A 15,894-nucleotide genomic window follows, 5' to 3' on the forward strand; every position below is an offset into this window, starting at 1 on the left:
AGGATGCTCAGAGTCCCAAAGTTGGATCCAAGAAGATATACACTAAGACACATCATAATTCAGTTACCCAAGTTTAAAGATAAGGAGAGAATCTTAAAAGCAGCAAGAGAAAAGGAGACAGTTACTACAAAGGAGTTCCCATAAGAGTATAAATTGATTCTCAAAGGAAACTTTTCAGGCTAGAAGGGAAAGAAAGTATTGAATACTTTCTTCTAGAAAAGAAGTATTGAAGTCATGAAAGAGGCAAGAACCTACATCCAAGATTACTCCATCCAGCAAAGATGGAAGTGCAGATAAAGAGCTTCCCAGATAAGATCAAATTCAAGGAGTTCATCATCTCCAAGCCCTTATTATATGAAATGTTAAGGGGACTTATCTAGGAAAAAAAAATCAAAAACTATGAACAGTACGATGACAACAAATTCCCAACTATCAACAACTGAACCTAAAAAACAAAAACAAACTAAGGAAACAACTAAACAGGAACAGAATCGCAGATATGGAGATCACATGAAGAGGGAGAATGGAGGAAAAGGTACAGGAAATAAGAAACATAATTGGTAGATACAACATAGACAGGGGGAGGTTAGGAACAGTATGGGAAATGGAGAAGCCGAAGAAGTTGTATATACAACCCATGGACATGAACTAAGTGGCAGGGGGAGATGCTGGAGGCAGGGTGGGTGCAGGGTGAGGGGGGCGGAATAAAGGGGAGAAAAAAATGGGACAACCGTAGTAGCATAATCAATAAAATATATTTAAAAAAATAAAATACACACACACAAAGAGGTACAGCTAAAAACTCAATAGAAAAATTAAAATGGAATACCTAAAAATACTCTATTAACTCCAAAGAGGAAAGGAAAAGAGAAATGAGAATGAGAGTGAATGAATATCAGACAACTAAACATAAATAGAAAGATGGTAGACATAAATAAAACATATCAATAATTATGTTAAAATACAGATGGACTAAACACTCCGATTAGGAAAGCCAGTGATTATGGAGCAACTTCAAAATTGATTTTCATAATATTTCTTTATGCAATGTACTACATACATTTACATTACTTGCTATGTAAGTTGGAGCACACTCCAGGCAAATTAATATGCTATGCAGTATTTAACTGGGAAGAAGTAAGATTACATAAATCAAATGCTGGCTTTCTATAACACCACACTTCTCACACCAATAGAAGGAAAGGAGTCTGGGTTGCAAGATAAGCTTTATACTGACTCTGAAAAGGCCTCAGAAATTCAGTTATTACTTTGGTGAAGTTACTCTGGCTGTTCAGGGTCTGATCTTCTTACCTCTCAGATCTAATCCTGTCAGCATAGTGAGTGGCACTTTTTATCAGGGACAAATTCAAATTCACGCCATATGACTGATTTATTAGTATCATAATGACCATAAGGGAAATATATTAATTTAAAAACCCAACTTCCACAAGAACTAAATTATTCCTATCTTTATGACGAGTCCAGTATCTCATCACAAGCCTTTCACCTTTGAGAAATGAAATCAGAATGCTGCTAATTAAAAATGTGGATTCAAATAATAGTTAAATGAAGCAATTTTTAACAGACTAAGACGTTCTGATGTTTCCATCTCCACAACAGTAATCCTCTTGCCAAAAATATCTGAAGTTCACTGGCTAAGGCTTCCTTTCCCTTGGCTGTGCTTTTCTCATGCTCAATAATAGCTAATCAATCCTTCTTTCCACTGAAAGGTTTTAGCAGACAAACTAGATATATTTCACTGGAATAAATTCAAGTGTTTCTGTAAATCCCAAGAGTTATTCTGTTTCTTAAAAGTCAACTGGTATATCTTTGTTTGACAACAGTACACATTGATATTGAAGTTTATATAATTAGAGCATTATATAACCTTCAAGTACATGAGAAACTAGTAAAAATTCATCTAACAAAAATTTATTGAGCACCTGCTATGTGACAAGCACTACTGTAGACACAGTGGCAACAAAAATCCAAGTACTGACAACCACATCCTAACAACAAATACTCCTAGCAGCTAGACACACCCAGGAGCAAATCCCCTTCCAAGGAATCCAGTTCAGAAAACAGCCTAAGAACATTGGACAGCTCCTACAAATCCAAAAGTAAGTTAAAAGAAAAAAAGAAAAACTAGCATCTGAAAACAAAAAGCAGAATAGTTACTTATCTGCTACCTTTTTCTATAGCTAACTCAATATTTTTCCATATTTTAACCATATTTATTCCCTCAGTTATATTCATGTTAAATCAGCATTTGCTCTTAGAACCTTAATATACCTATAGTTGCTAATACTACTACTAAAACATAAAATTGAATTGTTATTTTTCTTTTCAAAACTCAAATAAATTCTGCCTGTAGCAATAAAAAAAATTATTGATAGAAGCAATAGGGATGAATTACAAAAATATTATGTCAGGAGAATGAAGCCAGACACAAAAGAGTACACACCGTATAAACTGCATTTTTATGAAATTCTAGTATAGGCAAAACTTATCTACAGTAAGAGAGAGAAAATTTAGATATTGCCTGGAAATAGGGTTGGTGCCTGATAACAAAGGGGCAAGAGGAAACTTTTTACCATAATAGAAGTCTTCTAAATCTTGACTGTGGTAATGTTTACATGGGGTGAACATACAGGGTCTGGCAGAATTAATAAGGCCTGTTGGAGTGTGGTTGGTAGGGTAATAATATGGGTTTAATAATTTTTAGTTTTAATTTGAACATTTCACCTAAAATGTCATATGGTATGCTTAAATGTGATATTGTTATGTTACAGAATTCCATGCTTATGATTTTGTAATAAAAGATTCTGTAATAAAAAAAGGGGCGTTATTTGTACCAGACCCTGTGTATGTTAAAACTCACTGAACTGTACGCTTAAAATGGGTACATTTTACTGCATATAAATTATAACTCAGTAAAGTTTAAGAACAATTTGATTACAACTATCAATGTATAAAACGGAACTGACCTCAAAAACATCTCAAATTTCTTTTAATGAATACCAGACATAGCAGAAAGAGCACAACATCTTTGGAAATTATTAACTTTTTAGAATGATAAGAAAAACAGTATTATCTAGAATACCACTGTCCAATAGAACTTTCCACAATAATAAAAATATTGTATATCTGTGCTGTCCAACTACAACTCTTTTGCTAACTAAGAATAAAGAACAAGTTTGAATGGAAATGCCAGGAAACGGAGAAAGTGCTCATATAATTTTAGAGTTCACGTCAGAACAAGAAGGAAATACTGGAGCAGTTAGATATGATACAGATCAGTAAAACAGATTTCAAAAGCTTCATTTAAATAACAGGCTATGAATTCATAACTTGAAAATCAAGAAAGAAAGACTAATAAGACTATATAAACAATTACAAATGATCCACAAAGGAGGCAAAACAAAAATTATATTAAAGGAGAACTTACCCTCTAAGTTCAGATTTTAAAAGGTATATATAACAACCAGGTGTAAATAATCACATAAAAATCGTAAATACAAAAGAAAGGGGTTGGAGTGGGGTAAATGTTTGTAACAAAAGGAACAATAAATAAGGCAGAATTCTCCAAGTTAGATAGCTGTATAATGCTAGAGGTGGAAAAAAAGCAGAAACTCCTGAATTCCCTTTCACTTCCATCTTCGCAGTCCAAGATAATGTCATTCAGTAACTGAACAGTGGTGAGTGCACAACATTTCTCTAGATTAAAAGTATTTTCTAATTTGCTACTTAAGCAATGTTATTTCTTAAGAATATTTCTTAACAAACATCAACAGAAAAATCTTTGATATTCCATGATTTTACTTATTTGTGAGGCACATAGTAAGCAATCAATAACTCAAAACACAGATAATCCACCACACTCTTTATCTCTGCTTCATCTGAATCTCATAACATTAAAATGGCAAGAGAGGCGAGGCAATATAAAATTGTTTGAAGAAAGAGTACTATTAATTATTTCTCAAAGAGTTCATAAAAATCATTAAAGAAAAAAATCAGTTGAAGGGTCAGTACATACCTACAAACCAAAGGAAAAAAATAGGCAAGGCCAATGAACATCACAAAGTTGCTTATCCCTCAATTAAAGAAATGTAATCAAAAATCAAAGTACAACAAACTGCAAAGTGTAAGTCTGATAGTATTCGGTTTGCCAAGGTTCTAAGAGGGGAACAATATTCTGTTACGTGTTGGAGAGAATATAAAATGATAACATTTTTGAGGGTAAAAGTTTAAACCATGTATCCACTGGTCCCAGCAACTCCACTGCAAAGCATTTACCTTAAAGTTTGCAAAAGGACATCAAGATACACATGTGAAATGTTTATTAAACCACTGTTTTTAAATAGCCATAAACTGGAAACAACTTTTATATATATATATATATATATATATATATATATATATATATATATATATATATGAGAGGACTGTTTATTATAGTATGATCATAAAATAGAATAAAAAATAGCCAATAAAAGAATCAATTATATCTCCTTTTCTAAGTATGTTAAATGAAAAAAAGCAAGATGCAGTATGTTCATTCCCATTTGTTTTTCTTAAAGACTGGGTATAAGATGAAAACAATTTTTTTAAACAATATACAAACCCTGGCTGGTGGGGCTCAGTGAATTGAGTGCCAGCCTACAAACGAAACAGTGATCGGGTCAATTCCCAGTCTAAGGGCACATGCCTGGGTTGCGGGCTGGGTCCCCAATTGGGGGCGCATGAGAGGCAACCACACACTGATGTTTCTCTCCCTCTCCCCCTCCCGTCCCCTCTCTAAAAATAAATAAATAAAATTTAAAAAAATAAAGAATATATGAAACTTTTAACAATAGACATCTTTGGGAAGAGGGTCTCAGGATAAGAGGAGTCAAGAATGAGAAATTTGTAAGGGATATTGACATCTTTGGGCTGCTAAGCATTCAAAACAATTCTAATTTAAAGAGGATTTCAAGAGGTGAGAAGCAAATACTCTCTTCCCCATCTTTCTCCCAAGTGTACAGCTCTAGAACAGTTAGGTCATCCTACTCTGGACACTGAATTTTAGGTAGTGAGAATGAGGTACAGAGGAGTCAGAGATAATTCAGAGATCTCCAGAGCAGCTGAAACTTTACAGCAATCACCAATATCCAGTCATGGCAGCAGTACCTGAGACAGCATGTGTCCAAGCAACAATGTCCTAAGCAGAGACTACTCTTACTGTAACCTCTTGACCATGTCTTGCTTCCCTTAGCTTCTGCAACCTTCAAAGCCTGGTTTGCTAATTATAGGCTATGAGCTATCTAATATTTTTCAAAAGATTCTTTTCTGATTTAGAATTACTTTCAGTCACGTACAACCAAGAACTCTGACTTTTCTTTTACAGTATTTTCCTACAGTCTTTTTTAAGTGAGGGTTGGTGAAATCATATTTTTTTGTCTGCTCCCTTTAATATTTAAACTTTATGATTTCTTATCTAGCACTTTCGGCAACAGTGAGACTAGCATAAGAATAAACAATCTATTTAAAAGAAAATATCACAGCATTTTTAAAAAGGAAGGAGGGTAAGTTCTCTCAAAGAATTTGAACACTGCTTAGGAAAACATTCACTATGGCTGCCCCTCCCACTTCCTCCTCTCTCCTCCAAAGGATTTCATGCTCACATCTGGCTCACTGCCTCGTAAGTTTGATACAATAGAAAGGCGGAAAAAAGCAAGAAAACAGCTTTTCCAAAGGGAAATGGGAAAATTCACTGTAGATATTTGGAAAGTAGACAAAAACTTAAGACAAGAGCAGTAGGTTAATTTCCACAAAACCTGGAAAATCAAGAATACAAATCTTTCTAATACCTTACTTAAATTCAATGTAGTAAAATCCTGATTCATTAAAGACAGTTGTGAGAATAAACACTGCTTTCATATTTTTTCAGCCTTTACTTTCCTCAAAGAATTTTTATGATATAGTTCTAAAGAAGCTGCCTACTGTCAAAATAATATATAAACATATATATCACAAGATATAAAAAGTCTGTAATAAAAATTTAGTTGAGGGAAATGGCGGAGGAGGAAGCACCAGGAGTCCATCTTCCCACCTAGACAAAAACTGTACTGGCATAACGTAGCTGATTAACTAGTTTAGAACTCTGGAGTCTATTTCAAAGCTTGCAGCTTCCAAGGGAAGGCTTGGACAGTAAATCAGTTAATTTCAGTCAATTTCAAATCTTAGTATGGTAGCAGCTCCCCACCTGAACACCCCCTTCTAACTGTCTCCCCCACCCAGCAGGTAACCATGCCATATTCCTAGAGCAGCTGGTACCAGCTTGCGGGACCTTGTTCCCCAAATACCAGGGATCTGCGTTCCTATCCTTGACTTCTGCTTCTGATTAAAGAAGTGCAGACACAGCAGCAGACTATCATTATAGCAATTCCCACGGACTGAAACAGCTTCCAGGGGATTTTAGATCCACAGCCTATTTTTTTCCTTCTCCTTCTTTTGAGAGACAGACACTTAAGAAGTATAATGTCCATGCACAGGTGTTTGTTAGAACGTTAAGTTTTCAACTCCTTTGGGTAAGTAGCCAAAGGGATGCAATTTCTTGAGTGTATGAAGTCTGTTTAGTTTTGTAAGAAACCACCAACTGTCTACCAAAGTGGCTGTAACATTTTACATACTATAGGTTTTTTATATACTGACAATGTATAGGAGCATACTTTTTGTATGCTATATACTGGATGATTCCACCTATATGACATTCTTAAAAAACTCAAAATTATGGAGGTAGGAAAAGTGTCAGTAGTTGCCAGAGGCTTGAAGATGAACAGATGAAGCATAGGGCACTTTTAGGGCAGTGAAGCGACTGTGTATGATACTATAATGGTGGATACACGTGATTATAAATTTGTCCAAAACCCACAGAACGTGCAGCACCAAGAGTGAACCCAGATGTAAACAATGGACTCTGAACGATAATGGTATGTCAATGTAGGTTCCTCAATTATAACAAATACACCATGCAGGTGGAGTACACTGATTAAAGAGGGAGGCTATGCATGTGTGGGGACAGGAGGTATATGAGAAATCTCTGTACCTTCTGCTCAATATAGTTGAGATTGCAAAATGGCTTTTAAAATAATCTATTTTTAAAGAGTACACACACAAAAAAATGTGTCAGAATAAACAAATTTGGCAAAATACCAGCATACAATATTAACATGCAAAATCAGTTGCTTTTTTACACACTAACAAAGAACAATCAAAAAAATTAAGAAAACAGTTATATTTAGAATAGCATCAAAAAGAATAAAATATCTAGGAATTAACCAAGGAGGTGAAATACCTGTACACAGAAAACTACAAAACACTGTTGGGAAAAAAATTAAAGACGACTTAAATAAATGGATAAACATTCCAGGTTCATGGATTGGAAGACTTGCTACTGTTAAGATTTCGATACCACTCAACATAATCTACAGATTAATGCAATCAAAATCTCCCCAATTTTTTTTTTACAGAAATAAAAATTCCATCTTAAAATTAATATGGACTCTCAAAGGACCCTAAATGGCCAAAAAATCTTGAAATAGAAGAATGAAGTTGTAGGGCTCACAATTCCTGATTTCAAAATATGCTACACAGCTACAAAGTGTGGTATGGGCATACAGACAGACACAGACCAATGGAACAGAATAGAGAGCCCAGAAATAAACCCTTATATATATGGTCAAATGAGTTTTGACCAATGAGCCAAAACCATTCAATGGGAAAATGACAGTCTTTAATGGTGCTGGGAAAAGTGCATATCCACATACAAAGTATTAAGTTGGACCCTTACTTTATACCATATACAAAAATTAACTCAAAATGGCTCGAAGACCTAAAATTATAAAACTCTTAAAAGGAAATATAGAGGGAAAGCTTCATGACACTGCATTTAGCAATGACATGACAGCAAAAGCACGGGCAGTGAGAAAACAGATAAATGGACGGCATCAAAATTTAAAGCTTTTTTGCACCAAAAGACACTACCAATAAAGTAAAAGGGCAACCCATAGAAATGGGAGAAAATATTTGCAAATCACGTATCTGAAAAGGTATTTATATCCAAAATATAGAAAGAACTAAAATTCAACAACAACAACAAAACTATCCAATTCATAAACAGGCCGGGAACTTCAGTAGACATTTCTTCAAAGATATACAAAAATGGTCAATAAGCACAAGAAAAGATGCTCGATGTTATTTAGCGTTAGGGAAATATAAATCAAAACCACAATGAGGTACCACTTCACACTCATTAGGAAGGCTATTAAAAAAACAAAAAGTTAAGAAAGTAACAAGTATTGATGAGGATGTGGAGAAACTGTAAAACTTGTGTATTGCTGGTAGGAACGTAAAATGGTACAGCCACTACAGAAAACAATATGGTAGTTCCTCAAAAAATTAAACAGAATTATTTGATCCAGCAATTCCACTGCTGCAGGTATACTGAAAGAAATTGAAAGCAGTGACTCGAACAGATACTGTTACACCCATGTTCATACCAGCATCATTTACAACAGTCTAAAAATGGAAGCAATCCAAGTCCAAGTCCATTGACATCTGAATGTATAACAGAATGTGGTATATACATAAAGTAGAAGGAAATTCTGACACATACCACAGCACAAAAAAATCTTTAAGATGTTATATATCAAGTAAAGTCAGTCAGTCACAAAAAGACAAATATTGTATGATTCCACTTATATATACGGTACCTAAAATAGTCAAATACATAGTGACAGAAAACGGAACAGTGGTTACCAGGGGCTGGGACTAGGGGAAAGGGAAGTTACTGAACAGTAACTTCATGAATACAAATGTTTAATGAATACAACATTACAGTATGAGATGATAAAAAAGTTTTATACACGGGATAGTGGTGATGGTTATACAACAGTACGAATGTGCTTAATGCACTGAAGTGTCAAAAATGGTTAAAATGGTAAATTTTGTTATATATATTTTACCACAATAAAAAAAATACTCATCACCAGCTCTATTCATCCTCAAACCCACATTCCTGCGTCTCTCCTAAAACCAACTGCACTCACCTACTTGGATTATTTTTCCTGGTATTTAATTCAGCATTTCTATATAATACGGCTCCTCATAGACTTATTAATTACCTACGTATTTTCTGCTATGGTAGAGGGGGCGTACAAAACCACTAGTACACACACACACTTTGTTTCACCTCAGCTTAATTCCCCTTAAATGCTAATATCACACTATTGGGTTAAATCCATCAACAGATAATAATTGCTTCCTGTTTCTAATTCACCTGTTTTTCCCGACTCTATTGCATATTTTCCCCAAATATTTCAACATCCACCTATCAGTTCTTGTTTTTGTTTTCTGACCCCTTCTGTCCTACTGCTCCTTTCAGAACTATTGCTCTTCAGCTTGCAGCACCGTTGTCATCCTGGGGCTTCTTTTTCACTTGAGCTGTATTTTCTCTTTACTGAAGCCCTTTTCTTTCATGACTTACTCCTTTGTTTTTATTCCTAAGAAATATTACATGGACATATTTTTTTAGTCCAAGTGTCTTGTTTTCCTACTTTTGTACTTAATTGTTTGTTTGGATAGACACAGAATTCTAGACTGAACATCCAACTTTTGATATGCCTTCTCTCCACCTTCTATCGTTAATTGTACTGCTGAAAATTGAGATGCCATTTATATTCCTAATTCTTCCTAATTGATCCTGAAAACTTTTAAAATATTATCATTATTTCTGGTGTTCTCAGAGAAATTCTGTAATAATTTGCCTGGCATTGGCCTATTTTCATTTATTATGCTCTGCACTACACAGGTCTTTTCAATCTGGAGACTCAAATCATAAATAAGTTGTCTGGGGTACTACCAGCAAAGGCCTTCCTTGATGATTCCCCACATTGTGTGGACCAATGCTGTGTTAGGGCAAACAAAGGATGACAACAGGCTGGTTTGGCCTAATAGTTTCAATTTTTGTCCTCTAATATACAGGATTATATAGTTATTAGGGAAATGAGCTTTGGAATCTGACAGACCTGGACTCAACCCTCAACCTTATTACTTGCCGGTTGTGGGGGTGAGAGAAAAAATTTTTTTTAAATGGGTAATTTGTGTTATGTGATTTCCACCTCAATAAAGAAAAAAAGCAGGAAACAGAGAGGCAATATGAAGGAAGAGGACAAAAACTGTTGGAAATAGAGAATGGAATTGATACTCGCCTCAATTATTTTGAATAAATAATCTCTAAATATAATCTCTAAACATTAAAACCTCTAAATAATCTCCTTTCAATTCTTTTTAACTGAATAGCCAATAACGATAATGTTAGGATAACAAACACTTCTTTTTTTACTGAAAATTAACATGTAATTAATTTAATGGTTGACTGAAAGATCAACATACAACTAAGAAAAAAATCTGGAAAATTTCTTCAGTAAGAAAATTCATAAAACAGGAAAAAGATGGACTCTTGAATCTGTAGTATAGCTGCTTATATATGGGTAAAAAAGTGACAGTATAGCCCTGGCTGGTGTGGCTCAGTGAATTGAGTGCTGGCCTGCAAACCAAAGGGTTGCCAGTCCGATTCCCAGTCAGGGCACATGCCTGGGTTGTGGGCCAGGTCCCCAGTGGGGGCACATGAAAGGCAATCACACAATGATGTTTCTCTCCTCTTTAAAAAAAAAAAAAAAGTGATAGTATACAAGATAATGGGTGTCTTTTTTAAAAAAAATCACTATCAGAAGAGTAAACTTATCCTTAACAAAAAATATGAGACTCTTCCCACATCTGAAATCTTCCCTATAGAACAGGAAGAAGTAAATTATTTCCCACTAATTCAGACTAGGGGAGAATACTGTCATATGCATCTTTTTTCATTTTCAACATTTCCCAATTATGCTCCACAAAACACTGTTTAGAAACATGTTATTTAATATACAAAAGAAAAGAAAGAGACAATGGGGGAGGAAGGGAGGGAAAGAGAAAGGGGGAAAAAAGGAAAGCAGCGTATTAGAATGTCACTCTTGGGAGATTTCAGTGCATAGCAGCAGTAAGAAAGCCAGTTCACCTCTATTAAACCAACATTTCCCTGATTTATTAGGTACAGAACAGTTCTCAGGATATGTCTGTTAAACACATGAAGTATCAATTTGTTAAAGACTGCTTAGATTTATACCAGATAATATATACATTAGATACCTTAAATATTAGCCTGAGGAATAAGACTGACATACATATCAAAAAATAATCAATTATCTGAATAAAACATTGTTTCATTACCAGCTAGTCAGAGCAAGAGTTTAGTGGTAAGAAAGAAGGCAGAGAAAAGGGATAAGACAAAAAGAAGAAAGACAATCTGGGAAATCAGCTCTTCAACATCATTTCTATGAGGGGTCCTTGTTCTGCCCTGTCAATTCTGATTGCTTATTAACAAAACATTTGCAATTTGGATAGTAAACAAATTTCACTTTGGCTCACTTTTCCCCTCCTCTCCCTTTTTGTTTATTTTTTACATTTATTAGTGATCACAGGAGGTAACCTAATAAAGGGAACTTAAATATTTGTCACAAATGTACCTTGAATCTTAAGTATATTCACATTGCTACATCATATCCCAAAACAGTTAAATAATACTGGATAATTTAAGCACGAAGGTATTCACAACCATACTTTCTTTTACTGAAGGCACTGATATATAACAGCAACAAAGTCTGAACTCTGCATACTATCTCCTGTTTGGAGGAAAATAATAGGAAAAAATATGGATTTTGAAAAAAGATAATATTCTTTACACATCCCAACACAGAGGGTAAAGGATAAGCCAATGGAAAATGGTTTCATTAACAGAAAAGGTAATAAGAAAATAAAGACATTTTTTACTGAGATGTTATCATCTTTGGAACAAATAAGAAACCACTACTGATTATAACTACTGTCTCCAATATAATGTGAACCAAGAAAGGATATCAAGGTAAATCCCAACAGACAATTAGGAATTATTTATTTTCATTTTAGCTCACAGGAAAAACTGTATCTCCCTTCCCAGTCTCTGTTCAGTCTTTCTCTTAAAAAAAAAAAAAAAAGATAGAGTGGGCTAAGCAATGGAAGCCAACAAAGCCTTACTGACCATTTATCCCCCAAGTTAGAAAGAGAACAAAAACAAGCAAAGCTATTATATTCAGCTGATAATTCATTTTTATATGCTATTACCATCACCATTACTATAAGGTGACAAGATCAGTCAGCTAAAGCAACCATTGGCTACCTAACAAACCATACACACGAAACTTTTTTAGGAATAACAGGTTTTGAAAACTTAAAAGCTATATAAAATACACTACAAACATTAAAGCAGGCAGACTTAACTTCAACTTTGGTTACCAATTACAAAGTAAATGTGTGAATCAATTCAGAAGCATAAAAGTAGTGGCTACGAAGTCAGAAGATGACACATAAAAATAATACTTTCCAGCAAAGTATTTTCTTGGTGAAGTTATTACAATTTAAGGTCTGATAATCAAATGTATAACTCCAGAAACTGGACTTCATCAGTAACCTAAAATATGATCATTCAGCCTCAGTGACTAACTCACAGAAGAGATTAATTTGCATTCAAAAGAGAACAATGAGAAAACTAGCACACCAGATTAATTTGCCATACAAGTATAATCACTGTGATCACAGAACTTATCCTTACTCTTTCTCAGTATGAGTACTAATCTGACTTGGTTAAATCAGTACTTGGTTGAATACAGAATTATAATGATGTGAAGGAGATCATCTTATGAGATAGTTCATTTAGGCCATAAAGAGGCCTGATAAACACTCCTGCACATAGAAGAATACATGCCTGGTGACTCTACTGCTCACTTCCCAGATTCTTCATCTTTCCATTGAAAGATAACTTTGCCCATTCTCTTTTCTATCACCCATTGCATTTCCTGTTGATATTATCACTGATTAAGCCATAACAAACTGTTACTCCCATGGATCTTCAATGTTAAGCCTCCTTCCACTTTGTTCTGCCTATGACAAGGGCAAATTCATTTCCCTGTTTTCAATTTCTTAAATAGTACTTCTGACAGCCTCGTGTGTACTACCTATAATTGTAACAGAAACTACAAAGAAGTAGTTTGGGGTTCTTTTGTAGTTTTTGTAGAAACTGAAATTTAATTCTGAATACAACGTGAATGCTACAAAAATCCAACTGGACACAATTCAGTGCTGCAAAACTGTTAAATATATTTTGGTTCAAGGCAAATTGCTAAAAATTAACAACTTATGGCTAGCTCATATAAGAGTATATGTAGGCTTATACAGTTAGATAACTATTATAAAAAGAATTCTACATTGCATAATGCTTTAAAAGCTTTACCACTCATCATAACATCTAATTCTCATAACCAGCAAATATCTAAACTGAAACTCTTCAAGAAAAAATAATCCAAAATTATAACCTTTAAAAGCCATTAAAGTCCCTAATAATATTTTAGTTAATTTAAAAGGCGAAAGATTTGTACGATCTGAAGAGAAACCAGAGTGTTTATTTTACAGTTAATTTAATCATACATGTATATTTTTGCTCTGAAATAAGAAAATATATAAGACTATTTACACAGCAAACACAAATTCCTTCTCTTGTAAAATATATCGTGTACTGTTAGGACATAAATACATTAACAATTATTTAAATGGGCCTTTTCAATGGGTCTTGCTCTGAAATAAAAGATAATTACTATAAGAAAATTATGCAAAACTATAAAACGCACAAAGTTAGGCTTTGGTATGCCCAGCAATGTCTTTCTAGATCCCTTGTACCAAATACTTTCTTAGGTGCTTGGTACACTTATGATCCATTCTAAATTTCTCAATGTAAAAATACATGGTATCAGTTATGTATATCATAGGATAAATACATTTAAGTGAATAAATGCACAAGGATTTTATGCCTAATCCCCAATTGTGACATAAAAAACAAAACTCGTAGTGTAACAAAATCTAGGCACTAACCTACTGAGGATCACAGAGTCCATAAGTTTGTTCTTATCAAATGAGTTGTATCCTATTGAGGCCCATTAGGTGCAAAAAAAAAAAAAAAAAAAAAAAAAAAAAAGCAGTTGTAGAGCACCGACATAACAAAAATCAAGTTCACATGACAAACTACATCTTTTTCAGTGGTTTAGAAATCTTTTCTAAATTAAAATGCAGCATTAATATAATATTCAAAAAAGAAAATTAAGAGTTCTTACCTTACTACATCATCAATATTGTTCCTGTATACACCTTCAAGTCTTTCTGCTGGAAACCCCATAGCAATAATGTTGGGATAAATATCTGAGTATTTAAGTTAAGAAAACATCTGAAATATGCAACAATGCAAACTACATGCACACATTTTAAAACATTATTTTTTAAAAGCTTTCCCCACTACAGCTATGCTAATAAAAACTGTCAAATTTATTTATAAACCATCACGTGTAATTAAGAAATACAGGCAAACACATTCATTCTTTTTAAAAAATCCTCAAAATGATTACTTGGCAAAATAATTTTCAAATCCCTCTACTAAGTACATTAAAAACGTACCTAAGGTAAAAAATAGCTTCCATATTTACAGTATTTAGGTATATATGACAAATGAAAACCTCAGACTTTATAAACCACAAATACTAAGTATCTTAGGACAAAAATCAAAAATCAAATTAAAAACAAAACAAAAGCTTCACAACTTCTAATTTTCCTAATTATAGAAGGCACCAAGGGATAGAGAAAAGTAGATACATTAAAAATTAGGACATCAGATTTAAGAGCTGGCTATGCCTCTAACCAGTTGTATGATTTGGACAAGACACTTAGATTTCAACTTCCTATTCCACATGATTACTACATTGAGACAACCATTAAGATCTCTACTAACTCTTAGTATTTATGACTTGATAACAACAAACTAGGGTAGAAACTTATTCTCATTTCCTATCAAGGTAATCAATACTTAGCATACCCATTCTACTCCCTTGTTACACACTACAGTTGGCATAAAAACAAACTTCTACATTTATAAGAATTTATATCAAACTACCTATAAAAAATGACCAATAATCTACATTTCAAGGCATTATGTCCACCATACCAGCCCTCATTTCTTCTTGAGCTCCATCGATCTTCTGTAATCTCAGGGTTTTCTGACTGGAATCTTTCAGATGAGCCAAGCTAATCTGCCTAAAACCTCCTTTCAAGATCATCTCTAAAGTTATCCACCCACCTACTTCTGGAAACTTTCATTTTCTAAAACACAATTCAAAATTCACCAAACCCAGTGCCCTTTCCTAGATCTTTTTCTTTACTTTCTGCTGTATTCACATTAGTGATCTGATTTCACTATTATTTTCAATCCAAAAATAATTATTGAATTACTGAAAGCTTTTATTTTGATAATTTAAGAAAGGGTTGTTATATAATCTATTCATAAGATTACTATGTATTGATTGGACAGATTTACAGCATGTTTTAAGAAAAAAAGAAGGCATGCACAATAGTGTATATATATCATGCTACTTTTTGGATAAAAGAAATATTTCATTAAAAAATAAAATTTTATTTTGGATAAAAGAAATAATATTTACATATATATCTAAAAAGACTTAAAGGGTCTAACAGCCAAGTTCACAGGCACAAGTGCTGTTCTAGATACTGTTTTAGACAAACCAGTCATAAAGGACATTTTTGAGCCAACTACATAAATTTTAATATGATCTGAGTATTGGACAAGATGAAAATTTACTGAAATGGATAAGTAGACATTAATGAATAAAGAAGGTTGCAAAAGAGAATGTACAGTGTGATACCATTCTGGAAAAAGGAGAA

The 15,894-nt window shown here is 33.7% G+C and overlaps 1 protein-coding gene across 1 annotated transcript in view; it reads right to left on the minus strand.

Moving 5' to 3' along the window:
• Positions 1-15,894, minus strand: part of PTEN (phosphatase and tensin homolog) — an 82,364-nt gene that overhangs the window by 43,635 nt on the left and 22,835 nt on the right. Inside the window, exon 2 of the mRNA XM_024563430.3 lies at positions 14,280-14,364. Within this exon, the coding sequence (XP_024419198.2) occupies positions 14,280-14,364 (85 nt within the window). The remainder of the gene's footprint in view (positions 1-14,279; positions 14,365-15,894) is intronic.

This window comes from Desmodus rotundus, chromosome 4 (genome assembly GCF_022682495.2).
Source record: "Desmodus rotundus isolate HL8 chromosome 4, HLdesRot8A.1, whole genome shotgun sequence".
In the NCBI taxonomy this organism is placed as follows: domain Eukaryota; kingdom Metazoa; phylum Chordata; class Mammalia; order Chiroptera; family Phyllostomidae; genus Desmodus; species Desmodus rotundus.